The sequence below is a fragment of the Acomys russatus genome, chromosome 14 (genome assembly GCF_903995435.1).
Source record: "Acomys russatus chromosome 14, mAcoRus1.1, whole genome shotgun sequence".
Lineage (NCBI taxonomy): Eukaryota > Metazoa > Chordata > Mammalia > Rodentia > Muridae > Acomys > Acomys russatus.
In genome coordinates, this window is record NC_067150.1 from 62431985 (window position 1) to 62454120 (window position 22136).

A 22136-nucleotide genomic window follows, 5' to 3' on the forward strand; every position below is an offset into this window, starting at 1 on the left:
CTGGGCTTCGTCTGTGCAGCGACTGCAGTGCACTGAGGCATTTAGAATGTTGTTGGATAAATAAGATGTGCAGCATTGTAGGGGCCGGAAGGGAAGACCCCGAAGAGAAAGAGACTCAGAAATGAGGGAGATGAGTGTGAAAGTCTGGGCAGTGTTTCACCATGGTCAGGTACAGGGCTCTGCGTTGACCTTTTAAGGAGGGGAGCAGTTGAGCAGAAGAATATTCTTTTGAGCTTGGAGGGCAAAGCAAGGTAGCAGAAGTCATGAGCGGAAATACTGTGAAAGAGGTAAGGATGCTGTCTGTGGGATGTTCAGGGACTCCATTAAACATGAGGAGGGATCTGTGTGCTTCACGCACTGCAGCTGGCATCCCTCAGCCTCTCGGCGTTGCACTGTTTGGGCAGAACAGTTTTGGGGCTAAGAGTAGTTTGGAAACTCTTGCTGCTTAGATGCAAACCTTGGCACTTTGGTTTTCCACCTCTAACACCAGAGAAAACTTTCAGTCTCCCCAAGCCTTTGTGTTCTTCTCTACAAGATGAAAATACTTACAGTACCTGCCTGGAAGCTTGCTTTGTGGATATGTTAGGGTTAAGTTGATAAGCATGCAGCTGTGCCTGGAAAGCCTGCCTAAAGCCTGCCTTCAGAGAGTGAGGCTGCCAGTGGTGAGGAGGGAGGGAGGCAGCTGCTAGGAGGGTGGCTTGTCTTTTCCTTAAGGAACATGTTCTTTCTGATGTATAGTGGTTTTCCTGCCTCGCAGCCAGTGGCACCAGCTCCTCCGCTCTCCCATGCACCTGTGCCTCTGCCCCTGCCCTCCACACTTGTCTTCCAGACAGAACTGTAATCCTCCTGGAATCCTGTCCTCACAGGAGCTTGTACTCCATCAGCCGCCCACAGCCTCCCTACACATGAGGCCTCTTCTTGGCTCAGATATGGCCTTACCTCTGGCCCCCTCTGGGGCTGCACTCCACTTACCTCTCATTTCCCACCTCTGTGGCTGTCCTCACCACTCTCTCTGAAGTGTGGGGACAGTCACCGGTCCTGGGAGCACTATTCTCATTCAGTTTTGCTACAGATCATTAACATGGTGAATCACCAGTATAAAATAAACTTGCAATAAATGGCCTCTGGGTAATGGAGCCCAGTCCCAGGCTGCCCCGCCCCTCATCAGAAACAGGCCCTGCCGGGACTCAGACTTTTGATGCTATGTGGGTCTGATCTCTTCCCAGAAGAAATGTCCTTTGCTAGAAAGCTGTTCTGGGGACAGTTTGGTTCTGTCAAACCTTATATAACCATGGCCAAGAACACACGAAGAGCAATTTCTCTCCACTTACAGACATGTTGGTGATATGACCTCCGTTGTTACAAAGCAATGAAGGGTGGTGCTCCTTGGTGAGGCTGACTACACTTTATCAAAGTCAAGGTTTTCCCACCTTTTTCTGAAATCCTAGGCATGTAGGCATGCAAAATAGGTATACAACCCAAACATTTTCTGATAATCAATCAAAGGAATTCCTTGTAATTATAAATATATATATTTGTAATTATTTATATATATGATTTTACTATTTTGTTAAAAATTACTGAAACTTTGCATATTAATGACATGGGTGTGCTTGTTTATTTTTATATAAAGAACTAAATTTGCAGGATATTTGCTGTTGTAGGACAAAGAGCATCTTCAACACTTTTCAGAGCGGAGAACACTGCTTTGTTATCATGGACTGCCAAGTAGAAGGAGCAGTTTAGAGCCATTTCAGAATTTGTTGGAAATTCTATCCCAATCCAAAGTTAAAATTCATTGTACAAATGTTTATCAAACTCCAATAACAATTTTTAAAAATCAGGCATTCTAATAATACAGTCCAAAGATTAGCTCACTTTGCTACTTAGAGGCTGAGGAAGGAGAGGGGGAATACTAAAAGCCTTTACTTTCCATAATAAAAAATTTCATTTCTATAAGGAACCTTTCATTACAATAAGCATGTAATTCACAGCAGAAGTCACTGCTTCATAGCAAACAGTAGTCTGGACCCTGAGCTGACTGCTGAGGTTTGTAGATAGCATGATGGCGTGAAGGCTGCTAAGTGTGTGTTATGTGTTCAGAACCACGCAGGCACACATGAAGCCACAAGATGCCACATGGGCAAGCACAGCCTGAAACACCTCAGTCACACCATATATTTGGTTTTGATTTAATTTTTGGCCATTGAGTGTTCAGAAACCCGTGACTGTTGCCAACCTTATCGGGACCCTATTCCCTCCCTACACAAGCCTCCGTGGGCCACAGTTTAAGAAGCTGTGATGTAAATGACCTGTTTCTCTGTCTCTACTTAGTCACAAAACATGTGTTCTATTTATTAATGACCTACAGTAATAGGAAATGCCTTAGATAAAAGAACCTACTCTGCCTTCCTTCTAATTGATAGTGTCCAGAATATCCACTTAGCCTCCCTTCCAGGAAGGAGGCTTGTTTGCCTCACATCCCAGAGTCTCCCTGCCCACCCCAGGTACAGCAGAGAAGGAAGTGGCCCTTCCAGAAACAAGCTCCAAGGAAGGCTGACTACCTAGCCTCAGTTTCTCCCCAGGGTTGCAAGAAGGCTGCCATCTACAGGTTACCTGATGTGTCCCTCCGTGTCCCCGGGTTAGAGGCTAGAGGGCGCTTGTCAGTGCTGCTTCCCTAAAAGCTCCCTCCACCTTGTTTTCTGTACTTTTGCTCCTGCCTTATTTCAGTCCCCTGAGATGAAAGGTGGGAAAACACAAGCTACAAAATCCCTCTGAACCAAAGGATAAAAAGAGAGTTTGGACTCTAACGTCTCAGACAGCAAAGACTAGGACTGCACGAATGACAAGTGTGCTGGCATGCTCTGTAGCCAACCTTCTCAAGACATGCACACATGCACATGCACTCACAAATAATGTGCCCACACACACACACACATGCATGCACGTGCATATGCTTGTGCTCAGAAGTCATCTGTGGTCTGAAGGGTTGGGATTATTAAATATGTCTCTCTGGGGACCCACTCTCAGAGACTGGTTGAGTAGATCTGAGCTAGAGCCTCCCAGGGTCTTCATGTTTTAATAGACTTACCAAATGACTGGTACACGCGGTGTGGGGACCTCATTCAGAAATTTGTTGCAGCAAGCTCAGTAGATGTGTGGGGAAACACACTAACCAGAAATCCAAGCATTCCAAGATGGTTTGCTGGGTGCCACTGAAATCCAACCTTTTTTCTTATCTTTGGGTGTATTCTTTTCCTTCATCTCAGTGACTAATGTAGTCTACTGAGAGGCAGACATGGGGGCTTCTTGGGGTCTTTGCCCTGAGTCAGTGTGCAGTGAGGACAGTGGACCTGTAGATGGAAGTGCTTCAGGAAAGGGCTTGCCTCTTGGGCAGTGAAGCTCTCCCTTGTTAGCTGTGTGTCAAGAGGTGCCACAGGCTAACTGTAGTAAACAGATTGAGAGGAAGACCATAGATGAATGTGGTGACGCTGTTGAAGAATCTAAACTTCAAGGGTTGTAGAGTTCCTTGGACAGTCTTCTTAGAGTGAGCAGAGTGAGCAGCTCTGCTCCCCTCCACCCTCCCCAGACCCACAGAAGCAGAAACTTTGGTGTGGCGTGGGTCAGAATCCCACAGCGTAGTCATAATCATGTCCTTGGGTGATAACTGTTTATTCTTGAGGCACAGGAACTGCCACCAGTGAGTCACCAACAGGAAAGGGATAGCTCAAAGGAGCCCTTCTGCTAGCTAGTGGGAGAGCCATTGTTTTCCTGTCAGCTGGTTCCAGGGTTCTGATTTTCTCCACAGTGTCACTATTATGCTACTCTGAGGCCTCTCATGGCCTCCTTGATACCCTGGGCACATGGCAGTCCTTTTGACTGTAGGTTTGAGTTACCTCCTTTGCCTCCAAGAAGGTTCAGTATCCATCCCTTCCAGCCAGTGAGGCTACCCACAGTTTCACACACAGAGACACGGTGGGAGCCAATGGGCACACTTGAATGCAGCCATAGTGATGTGTTTCCGATTCCATAGATCCCCTCACACTTCTCACAGAAGCCAGTGAATAACCTCACGGCCACCGGAAGCATGCAACGTCCTGATGAGACATATTCAGAATTGCCTCAGTGCAGGAAAGATCCAGAGAAAGCAGAGCAAGCTGGCAATAGACACCTAGAGCCTGGATGCAGTAGTGAGGGTATGCCACAATGAGGCCCAGTTCACTCTTCTCGAAGTAGTGGTGTGCTTGCAGAGCTTTCTTGGCTGGCTGTTGTATCCCAGGGACCCTTGACATCTTGGGTGTGGTACCTAGAGGAGCTACTGGCAATGCTGTGGGAGCTGTGTGTAGGACCATGGCATCCCAAGAGGAACAGGATGAGCCATTGCCCTAGGTCTTACATGTACAACACAGCTGCAGGAACTGTGTCTTCTGTGGCCCGCTGGGGCAGAAGACAGCTTTCTCCTGAGGCTCTCCCATATAGACACAATTCTGAGTAGCCCATCTCCTGATAGAGGCAGTGTGCCAGTGGGGTAGAACTCGAGGAAAGGCTTGTAGAACAAAAGCCTTCCTCTGCCCTCCCTTCCACCTCCTCTCTGTCTGTGTTCTCCATGTGCTGAGTAGTGTGGTCAGCCCAGAGCATAAGGAAGGCCAGAAAGCCACATGAGTGAGCTCAGCTCCATGGAGACAGAAGTGCTGTAGCTGAAGTGACACTGTGGCAGACCCTTCCTCTGACTTGCACTCACCTGCAGGATACTTGGGCTATACTTGGGTTACTAGGCTTTGCTTGCCCTGAGCCCAGCAGTGTATCTCAGTAAATGCTCCTGACAATCCTTGACCCATCACCAGCCACAATTTCAGAAGGGAAGTAACTTTAGCGACTCTTAGGAAGAGTGCCCCCAGAGGTCGGTCACCTTAGTTATTTCTTAAGTCCTCCCATCAGTGTTATGGGGCCATGGGCAGTACTTGTCAGGACCATGTTGAAGGTGATGCAGGTGGCTTCTGTTCTCACACGGTGGGCTTTTGGCTGCCTTGCCCATCCCCATTTAGGAAGTGTAAGGAATGAGAAACCAGAATTTTGTGTTACATAAGGATTCTAACCTAAGACTTCCCTCTCAGAGCAGGTTTCTACAGAGTGGCACAGTTAGTTCTGAATGACCAGTACTCCAAGAAGGTAGAAACACAGCCCAGGGGTTGGCAGACCTTGGGCCTGGCTTTTCTCAGCCATGGTGCTCAGCTGTGAGCCACCCTTCCTTGACTCAGCCTAGGCCTGCCCCTCAGGGTACCAAGGAATCACTTCCTTTTTATACTGTGCTCTGAAAACAAGTGAGCTCTTAACAGTGTGCTTGCCCATGAGAGGGCAGCTCTCTGCTCTGAGGAGGGCTTTGCTGTTCTTCCAGAGGAGTTTGTGTGCAGAGCCCCATGACCTGTTGGCCTGCTGCTCACGGATGACAGCTCCGCCTTCTTGAGGGTGCCACCACAGCTCAGGCATGGTCCCCTGGGCCATTGGTGTCTGAATATGTCCATTGTGTGTTTCAGGGGTGAGCTTGGCTTACGAGAGTACTCAGAGGTGAAGACCGTGACGGTGAAGATCCCCCAGAAGAACTCCTAAGTGTCCCCGGCAGAAGGTGAAGGCACTGCTGACTCCCTGCCTTCTCTGTGTGGTCCATCTCTGAGGAGTACAGGGTCGATCCCAGCCCTTCCCTAAATATTGACATAGCAGACGGGTCACTGTAGCTTTGGCATGGACCAACAAGGCAGGGTTTATAGACACTCTGGAAGGAGTCACCTTGATGATACCAAACACTGGGGCGATAGCAGAGGTCAGGGAGCACTTGTCACAAAGAGCCTTCCTAGAGGGAAAGGTTGCCTTGGCACAGTCTTCGTTTTCCTCCTTCCAGTTCCTGCCCACTCGTCACTCCTCCCTCTTCCAAGGAGACCTCAGCTGAGCTCATTTAGGGCAGATGTTTGGGCCGGGAACAATTTTCCAAGGTTTTGCAGCCAAATTACCATTTCATGTTATCCATTTCTTCAAAGCAAAACATGAAATGGTTTTAGTTAGAGCCAGGGCAGACTGAAAATGCCAGGAGCTGGTACACTGCAGATGTTCTAAGTGGTAGGCATGTAGTAGAGCCCTTTTCTTACTTCCATAAATAACACAGCAAACAGAAGATGCAGATGAGGAGGTCAGAGGTCATCTTGGTAGTTCACAGCTTCTGAGCTTGCTCCAGTTTGGAGGGTGTGGGGGGGGGTTGTAGATCAGTGGTTCTCAACCTGTGTTTCATGACCCAAGTTGGGGGGGGGGTGATGTTGAATGACCCTTTCACAGGGGTCACCTAAGACAATTGGAAAATAAAGATATTTATATTATGATTCATAACAGTAGCAAGATTACAGTTATGAAGTAGCAAAGAAAATAACTTTATGTCTTGGGAGTTACCACAACACGAGGAACTGTATTAAAGGGTTGCAGCATTAGGAGGGTTGAGATCCACTGGTGTGGATGGTGATAAAGGTCACAGGTCATCATATGTAGTTCACAGCTCCTGAGTTTACTGCATGGTTTAGAGACTCTGTGTGTGTTTGTGTGTGCGTGTGCGTGTGTGTGATTCTTGCTTATTCTGGGATAAATCAAAGACCACAGCCCTTGTTTTCATTGATGACTGAGATATTTTCCAAAGCTCATCTACGAATGAACTGAAACATCCCAAATAGGCACAGGAAGTTGGTGATGCCAGAGGCCTTGCAAAAATGGCTGTTTCCAAGGCTGGCTGGCAGGTCTTGAGGAGTGAGTTATTGTTGGAGTCAGGAGCACAGTCTCCTTTCCATTCTTGTCCCCGCTGCATCTGAACCTGCTGCTCTAGTGCTAGGCTGTTGCGGCCCACTGTGCCTCGGTCACCTGCCTGACATCTGCTGTGGGCCAGCCCGATGACACCCTTCTCTATTCACAGAGCACCAGAGTGCTGGGACTGCCGCATTCCACCAGGCCTCCACTGTCCGGCCCTGCGGCCTGCTCCTCCACTCACCGCTCCTGCCTCACAACAAGTGAGCTGCAGCCTGCAGACTGGGAGGTGTGATGCCAGCCCAACTCCCCCTCCTTCCAACCCCACCTTCCCTCTGCCTTCCAGTGAACCCCATTTGGTGTGGGCATCACTGGCTTCCTTATCTTCTCTCCCCAGCTGCCAAACCGAAGCCAGTCTCTAACCTGGGTGAACAACATTTATTTTAAAATGCCAAATATAACCTAGGTGTAGAATATGGGCAAATATCTATCGCCTTCTCTATTTAACAGTTTTCTGCTTTCTAACCAAACCAGTTTTCTATTTATAACCTGCCTGTCCACAATGTTTTCAAGCAAGTTCTCCTCACAGTTAGTGACAAATGACAACAATGCACTCAGCAAACAGCCTGACAAGTGCTTCGCGCCCTTCCAGCGGGCGCTCTGCTCTTCCTGCAGTGCACCCGTGTGAACACACCATTAACTGTCTAGCTCCCTTCAAACCACAGTATAGAATGTGAAAATGAAGATTTATGACTTTTAATTTACTTCAAAAGAAACCTCTGTGCTAGCAATAAAGCATTTATATTGTGTACACCTCGGGATTGTTTGTGTTTGTGAGTCTGTCCCACTGAGCCCATTTTCATTTTTACTTCTTCACTGGGATTTTCGGCTGGGGTGTGCTCTTATGTGACTAAGCAGAAGTCTGTGAGGGTATTTTATAGAATACATTAAGGTTAAACAAACAAACTTGTGCTCTGACACTGCTTAAAACCCTTGTGTTTACAGTTTTGTGGCACATAAATATGGGCATATGTGAACTTCAGGTTTTAGGAACAAACCTCAAAGGAATCTGATGTGGAGCTCACAAGCCCTGAGCTCAGCACCAGGTCCCTGCAGCTGGACAGTCCCTTGTAGCCTCACTCTTACCAGAGGGAAATAAAGTCATAGGCCGCTGAGCTGCTGGGAGACTCCTGCAGCTCTAAGTGGGACTGCTCTGTTGGCTAGAGTTCACTGAAATCCTCTGTGCTCTCAGAGGCCAGGTTTTACTTAATAACAGACTTGAATTTTTATTTCATGTGTGTGTGTGTGTGTGTGTGTGTGTGTGTGAGAGAGAGAGAGAGAGAGACAGAGAGAGAGAGAGAGAGAGAGAGAGAGAGAGAGAGAGAGAGAGAGAGGTGTGTGTGTGGAGGTGGGAACATACATGCTACAGTATGTGCGGAAAACTCAGGACGACTTACTGGAGTTGGTTTTCTCCATCCACCATGGGTTTCTGGAATCAAATTCAAGCAGTCAGGTTTATGTGTCGAACACTGTTCCCTGCTGAGCCATCACATCAGCACCAGACTGGAGCTCTTAGAGAATGATGCCCTCATTTAGGATCTGCATCCCTCACTCCCATCCCTTGGCGTCTCTATCAAGATTCTGGTCAAGAGAGACAAAGGTGAACAGACAGATTTTCCCAACACAAATCTGACTTTGGACAGAGATGAAACCAGAGAAAAACTGGGGTAATAAGACCTTTGGAGATTCTCTCTCTCTCTCTCTCTCTCTCTCTCTCTCTCTCTCTCTCTCTCTCTCTGTGTGTGTGTGTGTGTGTGTGTGTGTGTGTGTCTGTCTGTCTGTCTTTGTCTTTGTCTCTGTGTCTCTGTCTGTCTGTCTGTCTATCTGTCTGTCTCTCTCTCTCTCTTTCTCTCTCTCTGTGTGTGTGTGTATGTGTGTGTCTGTCTGTCTGTCTTTGTCTCTGTCTCTCTGTCTCTCTGTGTGTCTCTGTCTCTGTCTCTCTCTCTCTTATCCTATATAGAGTGACACAATACTAGTGTACGTCATGAGGATGGATGGAGATGTATGGAAGAAAAGAAGCTGCCAGCACTTGAATTAATCTGAAAGAAGAGAACAATTACAATTTCAGAGTCAGGTCATAAGGGAGATAGGTGCACACTGCCCCAAAAGCTAAAGGATGGATCAAAGTTGTGGGCTGAGATCTTGACTCAGGGCTCTGGATATGAATATTGTGGTTGATCCAGAAATACCTAGATGGATCTTACAATCAGATGTTTGAGAGAAAGGATTGGAACTCTGCTTGGGGTGACTTGCTATAGCCTAAAGAAGGACTGACACCAGGTACACACAGAAAGAATGAAGTAAGGGCCAGCAAGGAAGCCCTCTGTACAATAGCCAGAGGCTGTGATCAGAGAGGTAGCATGCGAGGAAAGCCTCCTCACCCGACTCTGTGGTTCTCTCCACAAATGTTCACAAGCCAGACACTGGCAAAGCTGATGGACGTGCAGGGAAATTAGTTGTATCTGTTGCCTCGCAAGTCTTATGATATGAAGTGACTTTCTTTACCATCTCATGAGTCCCTTCCCAGGGTGGAACAGCTTTGCCCATAGCAATAGCTGAGTGCCAGTGTGGCAGAGTGAGGAGAACAGCACTGTGTTGGGGTGTAGGTAAGAAGGAACTAGAATGAGGGCTTAGTGAAGTGTGGGACTCTCAATCATGAGGCCCTGAGGCCTTTGGTGTAATGGTATGTGCCATGTGTGGAGACAGGTAGCACCAGAAGTTGCCACTGTAAGTGGCCAACACAAAGGAACTGGAGTAAATGCAGCATCAGTCCGTAAGTTAAACACATCTGTCTGGAATAACAGAAATTGTCTTCCTAGAGCCCCAGAAGTCTTGCCTTTGGCTCCAGGTATGGTAGGGCCTGGAGAACTGTCCAGCCAGGAGTGCTGGAGTTGGTCTGCCCTGTATACTGCTCCAAACATGAAATCTGAGACCATAAGTCAATCTCCAAACACAGAACAAGGAGACCATGCCGAAAAGAAATTAAGCCATCTGGTGGTAACAAACAGACTCTAATTTGACTTAAGACCTCAACAAGAGTGAAATCATGCCTAGAATCATGCCTGGAAACCTAACCAGCTACCCAGGGCCAGTGAGGTCATAGATGTTGGAAGAGAAGCTACAAACACCAGTTTTCAAGACCAGCACAATTCTTAACTACAGTCTGTGTATTTGTCCTTACCCCGCAGGTGAGTGCAGTCCTCACCTTGCATCAAGGAAACCTTTTGCAAGAGACAAAGACTATTACAACCAAGAGATGCATCTATAACACAACTCTTGTGCCTAAGGCTCAGGGATCATTGCATAAGAGGGGTGGGAAGTTTGTAAGAGCCAGGGGAATAGGGAGTTTGCTGTAAGGTTGTGTCTCCTAAGCATACCAGAAGCTATACCCATAAAGTCTCACCAATTGTCTGCCTAAGAGAACTGAGCAAGGATGACATCAATAGACATGACAGCATGGCTGAAGGAAGCCCAGGGAGCCTTAGCCTCACACAAAGAGCTGCTAAGGAATGCTGGGAACAGGAGAACAGGCTTTCCCAGGGAAGAGCACATGGATTGGTCAGCCCTGCAAATCTACAGACAAGTAATGCTATGCAGATTGGGGAGCTTGGAACACACATACACAGAAACACATAACACATGCATGTACATATTCAGAAACAAATGCACATGTGTACATGTGTATGTATATGTGGATTTCTGTGTGTATATTCTTAATATATTCCTAATACACACACATACACACACACGTATAACAATTCATTAAAAAAGAGGCCATGTACTTTGCCAGACGTGGTGATGCATATTTTTAATCCCAGCACCCAGGAGGCAGAGGCAGATGGAAGTTGAGGCAGGCCTGGTCTACAGAGAGAGTCCAGAATAGCCAAGGCTACACAGAGAAACCTTGTCTTGAAAAACCAAAAAAAGAAAAACAAAACAAAAAACGAGGCCATGTATTTGAAAGACAACAAGGAAGGATACATGTGAGGGTTTGAGGGAGGAAAGGATAGAGAGAGATTATGTAATGTAACTATATTATAATCTTAAAAAAAAAAAAAAGGCCCTTTGGGCTGGGGAAATTGATCAGCCAACAATGTGTTTGCTTGTAAGCACAGGGACTTGAATTCAATCCCTGTTCCTAGATTTAAAGAAAAGGTCATGAGATACTTGGGTCCTGGTGCTGGCCAATCAGTCCAGCCTGATTGGCTTCAGCTTCAGTGAAAAACTCTCAAAAATACAAATTGAATGGCTCCTGGGAGAGACAGCTGAGAATTTCTCTGGCCTCTACACACACACACACACACACACACACACACACATACACGCACGCACACACACACGCACACACACATGCATGCACACACACATGCACGCACACACACACACTCACTGAAACAGCTATAGATCATGTGATAACACTAATTTCTTGAGGAAAGGAAGGTCAGGACTGAGTAAGACACAAGAGGCTCCAAAGGCCTGAGGCTGAAGAGTGGCCAAGCCCTGTCACAGTGATCCAGCCAGACCCTTGTCACATAGATAAATGGCCAAAGGAAACCTTATCCAAGCAGTTTCACCCCAAAGGCTGCCAGACAGATTGACCTTCCTCTCCATCTGGCCCCAAAGCAGGTGAGCATCTGAGAGGTCATCAGGAGGAAAGGGCCTTGTGCCAGGGGGATTTCCCCATGCTCCCCTTCAGCTTGCCCGACAGCACACAGTGGTTATGGGGCACGCAGAGTGGCCCAGGCAGCTCAGTCAGGGCCTCTCGGTCTTACAATCATCCTACAACATATCTGAACGGTGTATGGAGCACACATGATCCAAACCCACATGACAATAAAACCTGCCTCCTTGCCCTTTTCCTCTCATGTGGTGAAGTATTCAGAAGTCTGGCCTCCTGACAGAAGTTTCTCTAACCCAAGGCTTCCCCGAGGAAAGTATCTTGGAGAGGCAGGGTGTTTTCCTCACAGCTAGCTGAGGCACCATGAAGTCTGGTGTCCTATGGGCTGACAGATTTTACTTTCTGTAGCTGGGCCGACTGAAGCTGCTTCCTGCTCCTGTTCCTCTGTGGAACAGGCAGGGTGGGATGATCACGAGAGCCCACTAGGGAGAAGGAAGCCCATGGAGAAAGCCATGCCTTCTAAATGGTAGCTGAAGAAAACCAGATGAGAACCTCTTGTCCTATGCCTTCCCTCTTCATGTGTGTGCAGGTGCCCACATGTGTGCAGGTGCCCATGTGTGTGCCGGTGTCCGTGTGTGTGCCAGTGCCCGTGTGTGTGCAGGTACCCGTGTGTGTGCAGGTGCCTGTGTGTGTGCAGGTGCCCGCGTGTGTGCAGGTTGCTGTGGCCCCATACATGTAAGAAATGTGGCAACCTTTTACCTACAGCAGCAGTTCTCAACCTGTGTGTCTCGACCCCTCTGGGGGTCACATATCAGGTATCCTGCATGTCAGATATTTATATTATGGTTTATGACAGTAGCAAAATTACAGTTATGAAGTAGCAATGAAATAATATTATGGTTGAAGGTCACTACAGGATGAGGGACTGGGTTAAAGAGTGGCAGCATCAGGAAGGCTGGGAGCCATTTGAGAAGTGAGAGTCCTTAGGAAGGAAATGGGACTCCCCCAGAGGAGAAATTTGAAAAAGATTCTCCTGGGTTGCAGAAATGGCTCAGCAGTGGAGAGCACGTGCTGCTCTTCCAGAAGACCAGAGTTCAGTTCCCAGCACCCACATGGCAGCTCACAACCACCTGTAACTTCAACTCCAGGGCATCTGGCGTTCACAGGTAGACACAGATGGCATACACAGGAGCACGCACACATGCTTGTGTGTGCTTACATGCGCGCGCACGTGCGCGCGCGCGCACACACACGCACACACACACACACCTTTAAAAAACCAACCAACCAAACAAACAAACAAGTAGAATCTCCCTCCCCAAAGCCGTGAAGTGGTTCTTGCAGATGGGAGCATCTCCTCAGCAGGGGCAGAAGTCACATCAGCTAGGCCTGAAGGAGCACTGATGGCAAGCTCCCAAGAGCCCAGAATAGCTCCTCTGTTGCTTGTTTGGTTTCATTCCTACATAAAACTGATATTCTCGCAAACTAAATAAAGGCTTGCCCATAAGACTAATTGATAACCTTTAAAAGCATAGGACAAACAGACCCATCTGAGAAAGCCACTGAATCTTGAGGACTTAGCTTGGGGCATGATGACCCAAGAATTCCAATCTGGCTTCTTTTTCCTCTCCAAGATAACAAAGAAATTAGTGCCAAAGCCACATGCATATTGGAAACACTTATCTTTCTCTTCTATCTAACCCTCAGAGATCTCCGGCTTTGGAAGAGCTTTGGACTAAAGAAGCTTGTCAGGAATTCTTTTCAGGAAATTAAGCCACGGTTTGAATCTTGTCTATTCAACACATTGTTTAGAAATACTTGGGTGACCTTTAAAGTTTGTCTCCAGTATGGAGGTTTCTCCCATACCCTCCAGTTTAATTCTTTCTGATTTTGAAGGTCCCTAAGACTCCAAGACATGTGCTGATTTACATGGGTTTGAGCCACATATCCGTGTCCTCAGATGAGAGGCAGGAAGCCATGGCACTTATAAAGAAAGCCTTCTGTAGAGCTGCTACCATGTCCTGGGAAGAAAAAGGAATCTGTAGATGTGGCTACAGCTACCCACTAGTGGTCATCGCAGGGTGATGGGACTCAAGGCTTAGTACGGTCTGGGCCATAGGGTTAAGAGGTTTAAAGCTGTGAGGGCAGGGACCAGCTCCATGGGAAGCCATACAAAATCCTCAAGTTGAGGCATTTGCCCTTGAGACCCCAGTGTGCCAAATAGGGTCCTCTCAGGCCTGTGAAAACCTGTCACAGCAGAGACTTCAGCAGATGTGTGTACACCTGTGTCCATAGCAGTGGCACTCATGACAGCGAAAGGCAAAAGCCACCCATATCCATTAGTGGAGGCATGGATAAGCAAAACACAACAAGGAATGGTCTGTGTAGGTCTCCTTTTCTGTCTCTTTCCCTATAGGGAGTCCCAAAGTCTTTGTTTTAGTTTAAAATGGAAGTGTACTGAATGTTTCCCGCATCTACCTCATCCTGAAGCGACTAAAGCTCTGCTTCCAGTAGTTACATGTATTTATTGTGTGCATTATATTTGACAATGTAAAAAGTACATGTTATGTATCAATATGTGCATTACTGTATATACTATTTAGCCTTAGCCTTGGAAAGTTAGGAAATCTTGTGATGAGCCAAAACAATAATAAATCTTTAAGACATTATATAAAGTAAAATAAGCCAATTACAAAAAAGCCAAATGGTAAAGTATTCTGCTCCAGTGAGGTTCCTGATGTCACAGGAAGGAAGGAAGAAAAGAAGGGAGGGAGGAAGGGAAGAAGGAAGGACAGACAGACGGACAGATGGCTGGCGTCAGGGGTGCAGAGGGAGGACCACGGGCTGAAGATTCCGTGGGTTCAGAGCTTCACAAAGGTATGATGGATGGTGGTAGCAGCAGCCCACAGGGTGAATGTTCTAAATGCCACAAAACTATGCACTATCATGGTTAAGATGGTGAGTTTTATGTTTTGTATATGTTACTACAGTACAATTTAACAAATCTGCCCGTAGTGAGATTTGATATGTCCACACATGAGAGCTCTCTCTCTCTCTCTCTCTCTCTCTCTCTCTCTCTCTCTCTCTCTCTCTCTCTCTCTCTCTCTCTCTCTCTCCCTCTCTTTCTCTCTCTCCTTCAGGGTGTGAGACTTGAAGGGCTGCTCTCTCAATAACACCTGTAGTTTGGCAGGAGTGAGGCCTTAGATCAAGGTTCCTCCTCCTCTTAGCTGGGACAGTAGAATCTGCAAGGTTGAACACCAGTGCCCCCACCCCCCTGCCACACACACATACCTGCCCACCCTACCCCTGCCATTTCGCCAACACATACCTTGCTTTCCTCCCTCTGTGAGGCAGGGCTGACCCGGGTCAGGCACATGCAAGCTAATGCACAGCTTTCCACAGTGGGTCCTCTGCAACTCTAACAGGCTATTTCTCACCTCTGTTGATCTTTTATTTTCCCTGCTCAAGACTAAAATTGGCTACCCACCCAGATCTGAAGTGACACAACTCATATTCCTGGTTCTCAGAGCTACAGACATGTCAGGGGTACAAGGAGCTGGCTTCCCAGGGGACAGTTCTTCCCACTATGTTTCAAACATAAAGTTGATTCCGACAGGAAATGTGATTGCATGACGGCGTTTTAGGAAGTGAAGAGGACGTTGGGGATTATTTAGTCTAATGCCCTCATTTTCAGATATAGGAAAAGAACCAAAAAAGAGAGATGCTTCCCATAAGAACAACCCTTATGTCCATGGTTCTGAGACTCAGCATGGTGCGCTTCCTCTTCTACCTCCTGGGTTGGCATTTGGAAAAGGCTCTTATCCTGCTGACAAATATGAAGAGGTGGCTAATGGCAGACGCTTCCCAGAAACTTCCATGAGGTATCTCTGTAGCCCATTAGTGCGCCCTTAAACACATGATCACTTGGTTTACAAGATTAAGTTGAAAAATAAAAAAGCAGGAGTTTTTCAGACTATGAAACCTGGAACAAAAGCCCTTTTGTATAGAAAGAAAAATCAAGAAGAAAAGATGGTGGAGTGCAGGGGATGGCCATTGTGACTTTAAAAATCCAGGCATCAAAATCACATGTGTGTGCATGCATGAATGCATGTGTGTGTTCTTGTATATGTTCATACATATGCATGTATATGTGTTGTGTGGACATGTTCCTATGGGTGTGCGTGCCTACATGTGTGAGTACATGCACCCTAGTATATGCACATGTGCGTATGCGTGTGCATGTGCGTGTGTGTGTGTAGGTTAGAAGCCAATAACAGGTGACTCGGGCCATGTCTTTCTTCGCCATGCTCTACCTTGTCTTTTGAGACAGGGCCTCTCGTTGAAGCTGAGGCTCACTGATTCAGAGAGACTAGCTGGCCAGTGAATTCTAGGCGTCTGTCTCAGCCCATGCAGCACTGGGGACATGCACAGTAGCTCACTCACCTTTTACAGGGATGCTAGAAATCAAACTTCAAGCTTACGTAGCAAGTATTTACCAAGCCATCTCTTCGGCCTGGATTTTCCTTGCTGTCCTCTACCCAAGAGAAGCCTTACACCAAGGCCCACCTTTTGACCTTGGCTCAATGCCCTTTTAGACTTCAGTTGTGCTATCTGTAGAGTAGGGCTCTTGGCTGGAAAGGGACGTGAGGTCCTTGAGGGCAGTGGCTCGTGAACTAGTGGCAGAATCTTGTCCATGAACTGGTTCAAAAACAGCTCCCCATTTTCTCTTTGGAGAGTGTGACTCAAGTGAACTAGGGGTGAGGTCCTGGGTACTATTTATTTGTCTTATTTCAAAGTTCAATTATTTTAGTTACTGTTAGTAGTTAATTACATACACTAGATTCAGTCTTCAAAAAGAAGAAAAATGCATTTCTACATTGGACACCCACCACCACCAAAGTCCATCGTGCCTCAGCAGTCTTTCCCCAGACAAACCCCATCTTGTTAGTTCTGTGCCTGGCTTACCCCAGAGATCCAGTGTACACTGGCTAACGTCCTGCTGAAGATCAGCACTGCTTAGGGACCTGAAAGCTACAGTTGTGGGCAGACCCAAGCCTCTTTCCTCTTGCAAAGGAAGCAGAATTCTGCCCCTGGCCTGGAGCTGGGAGGGGCACCCACACTCAGCGAGACAACAGGGGTTTTGGAGTGTTGGGATGGATAACTGTGGAGAACCCGGATACTGCCTGGGAAGGAGGCTGGTCAATGTGAAAGGTGCGTCTCCCCAGGTCCCTGGGAAGATGGAAGCTCTGTATCTCTGCCTCTTTCTCTGCTTCTATCCTTTATGACATGGGATTGAAATGCAGAGATCACTTCCAAAATCTGACTGATTATGTATCTGAAAAACTACCCCGATGCTAGAGAGTAAAAGCCCCACTCCAGGGACTAGAGTCAGTAACAGCTCACAGATTTCTGTTAATGCTCCTAGCACTCTGTCCACATTCTTCTGCTCTTAGTTAATAAATAACACAGTGAAGCCACACTAGGGGTCTGGGTAGGGGATAAATTATCTTTTCAGCACTTGGATCCCTTGACTTCATCACTGAGTTGCCTCCCGTATCCCATCCAATTGGCTTACCTCAGAGCTGGGCCTGAGTGCCGGCTTTCTGTATGAGCCTAGGAATAAATCCCTTTGCATTGTTGAAAATCTAGAGGGCCATGAGAATGGCCCAATGCTGTGGGAGGGGCCCCTACTAGGATCCAGGCACCTGGGTTCTGGTCCCAGCTGCGCGCTGACTCCACGCTCTTGGCGGAGCTCTGTAGCCTCGGGGCTGCCTGCTCTTCTCCACACGTGTCCCCTGTGTTCACCAGAGTTCTTCTCATTACGCAGCGGTGTTTAAATCTCACCACTCCCTGGCGTGAGAGCTATGAGTAATCCTGGTTTATTGACAACAAATCAGACTGGAGAGGCTATCAGCACGGCGATGCAGGAGCTAGAGAACAGAGTTATTCCTGAGTGCAGGGTATCAGGAAAGATGGGGCCCCAACCCTCAACCTCCGCCTGACCACGCCCCAGGCTCCAGAGCTCTCCCTCCCAACCCACCCTTTCCGGTTGTGGCATCCTTCCTACCCTGTCCAACGGCTCCACTTCTCCCTGCACAATCCATGCCCACTGCCAGTCTGATCACTCCCTGTGCTTGTTCCTTCCTCCATACAAAGATAGCACACCCTGTGTCCAGTCTGGCCCCGCGCTGAATGTGGGGCCTGAATGAGAGAAGTATTGGTTCTGAGCCATGCCCCCACTTCCGCTCTGATGCAGGAAGCAAAGCAAACCTCTGTAGCATTCTATGGTAGCCCTCCATTATCAATAAGAAGAGCTTCTTGGGAAGGCAGAGGAAGACGGTGATAAATTTTGATAAGGGAGAAAGAACTGATGACATCTTGGAGAAATGTTTTATGAGGTGGACGACATTTGATTTATTTAATACCTCCTTGCTTCTAAGGGGATTTTAGAGGGATAGGTGGAAGTCAGAGGTCAGAGTGTGGGAACGCTGGTTTACCATGCAGTCTACTGCATACAAGTCCCTCATGCCCCCCTACCCACCTTTCCCCACACCCACCCCCATACAGTGGCACATAGGTAGATTCACAGGCTCGTATAAAAGCCAGATCCTGAACTCTATGCTGACCCACTCTGACATGGTGACTTCTCAGAAGAAAAGTGTTAGAGAAGAAAGCCCCAAGTGTTTGAAGTCTATTTCAAGAGGAGAGCACTTGTCTGCCTGGCAAAGGGTGGCTTCCCCGGTGTGTGTGTTAGGAAAGCAGGAAGTGCCAGCAGGGCTCTGAACGCCCGTTCCATTCCGAGTGGACACTGCAGAGAGAGACACAGTCCCAGAGGATAAGCTTAATGCCAGGCTTCCTTCTTCACTCTGAAACCGTAACACAGAGAGGTTCATCAAGGTCTCCCCTGTGACCCAGGCTGGCCAGTGGACTAATGGCTGCTCTAACGGAGCCTCCAGGGGAGCTATAGACAGGAAGAAGAAACTCAGGGCAGGAGTCACACAGCCATCAGCCTGAAGCCAAGGGTAGTTGTTGGTGGGCAGTGAGGAAAAGACAGTTCCAAAGACACTGGAACAAACAGGTAGCGATGTTGGGACAATGGAACTCCAGCCTGCCAGAGGCACTCCCTCCACTCATGGGTTCCTAGTGCCCCTGCCCCACCCCCGGGCCCCATGCTGTGTTATACTGAGCATGATTTGGGTCCTGCACCTGGGAGCTCGTGGCTCGAGTTATCCTTCCTAGGTGTTTATCACAGTGTCACAGCCGCTGACACCCATCAAACACAGATGAGAACTTCCTGGTTGAGTATGAGTCTTTTCTCTCTTCCTATCACAAAGTGACCTGGCCAGGGGAGCCCTAAGGCAGAAATTGAGTGGTCATGAGACTGGGTCTGCAGTGAGAGACAGGCCAGGCTTCACCATTCATGTGAGACTCAGGACAAGCTGCTGGTCCTCCATGTACCCCTCTCCTAGAACATGGTGGGAGAAGGTTGAGAAGATGATGGCTTAGTGGGAAAAGCATTGCTCAAATGTGAGGACCAGAGTTTAGACCCCAGGTATCCACATTAATGCAGCTTGGGCATGACATCCTTCCTGTAATCCCAGGGCTCAGAAGGAGACAGGGCATCCAGGAAGCTGTTGAGCCAACTAGTTGAAAGCCCTGGCTTCAAGTGAGAGACCCTGCCTCAGTATGTAAGGTGGGAAGCTACTGAGGAGACACCCAAAGTCAGCATCTGGGCTCCACATATATGCATGACACCATCCCTCATACATTCACAGACATACATTTAACAGACACACACACACACACACACACACACACACATACACACACGTAAATATATATTTTAAATTAAAAAGAAAATGGAGGGAAAACAGCACACACAGTGTGTCCACCCTATGAAATTGTTGACATGCATGAAGGGCATTCAATAAATAGTCTTTGAAAAGCTGCATACAGTACACCAGAAGAAGATGCTTGAAATATACACAACATATAAAATGTTCATATCTAGAATCAGAGCTCCTACCAGATCAGTACAAAAAGGCCACACTGACAGAAATCCAAGCAAGGGGTGCAACTGGGTGATCAGCAGAAGAATGATTCAAAAGGGTCAGTGAGCCCACAAGCAGACTCACTCACCCTGGCAGACGTGCAGGTTGCCCCCGAGCAGGTGGCACTGGTGCTGCTGTAAATAAACTCTTGTGTAGCTGTCTAGCAGGGTAGACTGCACCTACCAACTCCTGTCTATGGGGGAGGCAAAGAGAATGGTAAGGCTTTAACATGCTGTCGAGTAAACAAAGCTTGTTTCAATGTCCATACACATAGGCACACAGACCAGACCAGACCAGTCAGACAGACAGACAGACAGACAGACAGAGCAAGATCCTACTTGGTGGAAATGCACTCAAGCATACCTGTGCACAGTGTGAAAACATGATTATCAGAGGTAGAGAAAGGCTTGGAAAGCGTCTTGCCTGATGAGCCTCAGTGGTCCCTCCTAGGCAACAGCCTGGCATGGAAGTTAGGTGGCCAAAGGGCGCCTGAGCTCCATGGGGGAAAGTTCCATTTAATCTTAGGGGCATTTTCTCAGATTCACTTAAATGGATAAGCTACATGAAAATTGGCAAGTATATCTAACAACTTGAAGGGAAGTCAGAGGTCCTGACCCTGGAGCTGGGCCATCTGGACATCCACCTGCCCTACCACTGCCTCTGAGCCCAGCCAAGCCATCTAACGTAATTTTGCCTCAGTTTCCCTGTCTTCTGTATGAATATAATAGTATCTGCTGAGGTGAGTTGTGTGAACGCATGAGCCTGGCATGTTAACGGTTCAGTGTGTGGCATGTAGAAGGCCATGGTGCCGTAATCCACAGACCCATTTCCTCTTTCCTGCTGCAGGCTAGGTAGCCATTGTGTCTTAGAGGTGGAAAGGTACACAGTTAGCTCTCATCAGCTAATAAAGAAATTGACAGCATGTTCAACACTTGTCCCAGGGATGTGGTTGGTGACCTTTAGAGCCCAGATCCTGTTTTGGTTACTGCTCTTGTTCACAGCCAGTGTCCTGAGAACCTGATACCAAATGGCTGCTTGTCAAGTGTTGCCACTAAGTATCCTATCAGTTCCCAATACTTGCTGAGTCTGGTCTCATCCAAATGAGACCAAAATGAGAAAATCTTGAGGAGTTTTACCCAAGAGTTTTAGAGATGATTTCATTTATTACTGAATTAAATGAACTTTTAGGGCCTGGAGAGTTCAGCAGTTAAGAGAACTGATTGCCCTTCTAGAGGACCCGGGTTTGGTTCCCAGCACCCATGTGGCAGCTCACAACCATTAGTAACTCTAGTTCCAGGGGATCAGGCATCAAGGCCACTTGCACATATGTGATGTGGAGACATGCATCAGGTAAAATACCCATACATGTAAAATGAAGGAAAAACTTTTCAAAAAAAAAAAAAAAAAAAAACCCAACCCCAAAACTCCTTAATGGCGACTTTTAAATTAATTTTAAAGAAGAAAACCAATTTAGGGGGCTGGCGAGATGGCTCAGAAGTTACCAGAATTTGCTGCTTTCGCAGAGAACCGGAGTTCAGTTCCTATCACCCACATCAGGTAGCTCACAACCACCTGTAACTCCAGCTTCAAAGGGCCTGACGTTGTCCTCTGGCCCCTGAAACATCTGCATTCACATATGTATACACAGATAAAAATAAATCTCAAAAATAAGATAACCCGAGCAATTTAGGAAGTTTGCGATGGTGTGATTTTCTGGTTGGAACAGAGGCAGAGCCAGGTATTCTTTAGAACAGTGAGCACATGTACAGTACCCATATACATTCAGAATATTCCAGAACAGCACAGCTGCCAGACATTTTGCTTTCCTGACAGAGTATGTATCCTGAGCTTGTTTCAGAAATCTGATTGCCACCTTTAATAAAGTTCTCATTTAACAAACTGATCAAAATAACATACAGTACTTATAGGTAACAGATAAACATAACAGAACCAATCTGATTCTCAAGAAAATCTTCAAAAAACTCCCATGAGCATCCTGAGAGCTGGAGAAGGGGCCTCTCTCCACAAGGTACCCATCTATGGATCTGCCCAGGAGTGGCAGATGACACTGAAAACATTCCTTGTCACAGAAGTCAGTGCTTGCCTTCAGGCAAGAGAGCTTTGGGAACACAGCAGCTAGGCTCCTGGGTACTGTGTGTGGATCTGCCTAGCCCTGGGGATTTCTCTGTCCCCTAAGACCCACTGTTCACCCTTGAAGAGGCCTAGGCACTTTATTCTCTCTAACTCCCAGAGTTCCATCAAAGGAGACCTGGAATGGGACAGGTGTGGCCAGGGAGGTTTAAGCAGCTAGTTGTAAATGAGATAAAATACTGGAAGAGCTTTATCCTACAGAGTCCTATCCTGGAAGAAAGAACCCTTCCTTGAACACTCCTGAGGAGGGTTGAGGTTTGGGAGGGGAGCTGTGGGAAAAGGGGGAACCTTCTCTTAAGAGCGTTTTAATGGACTCCTACCTTGCGGTACAGCAGGTGGTGACGTGCAAAGGGCAAACAGTGAATACAAAGAAATGCAAATGGGACATGTTGGCCCACCATGGTCCACCCCAGGGCCTCTGTGCAGGTCCGGCTTTGAAGGTGATGGATGAAACGTGGGCTCCCAGCTCAGCTGGCTTC

At 47.5% G+C, this 22136-nt stretch overlaps 2 protein-coding genes across 2 annotated transcripts in view; one reads left to right on the forward strand and one right to left on the reverse strand.

Moving 5' to 3' along the window:
- The window catches only part of Aldh1a2 (aldehyde dehydrogenase 1 family member A2), an 80694-nt gene extending 72900 nt beyond the window's left edge, over window positions 1-7794 (forward strand). Inside the window, exons 13-14 of the mRNA XM_051156755.1 lie at window positions 5535-5623; window positions 6947-7794. Coding sequence (XP_051012712.1) covers window positions 5535-5607 — 73 coding nt within the window. The 3' untranslated portion in view covers window positions 5608-5623; window positions 6947-7794. The remainder of the gene's footprint in view (window positions 1-5534; window positions 5624-6946) is intronic.
- Window positions 1-22136, reverse strand: part of Myzap (myocardial zonula adherens protein) — a 725358-nt gene that overhangs the window by 432150 nt on the left and 271072 nt on the right. The window lies entirely within an intron of this gene.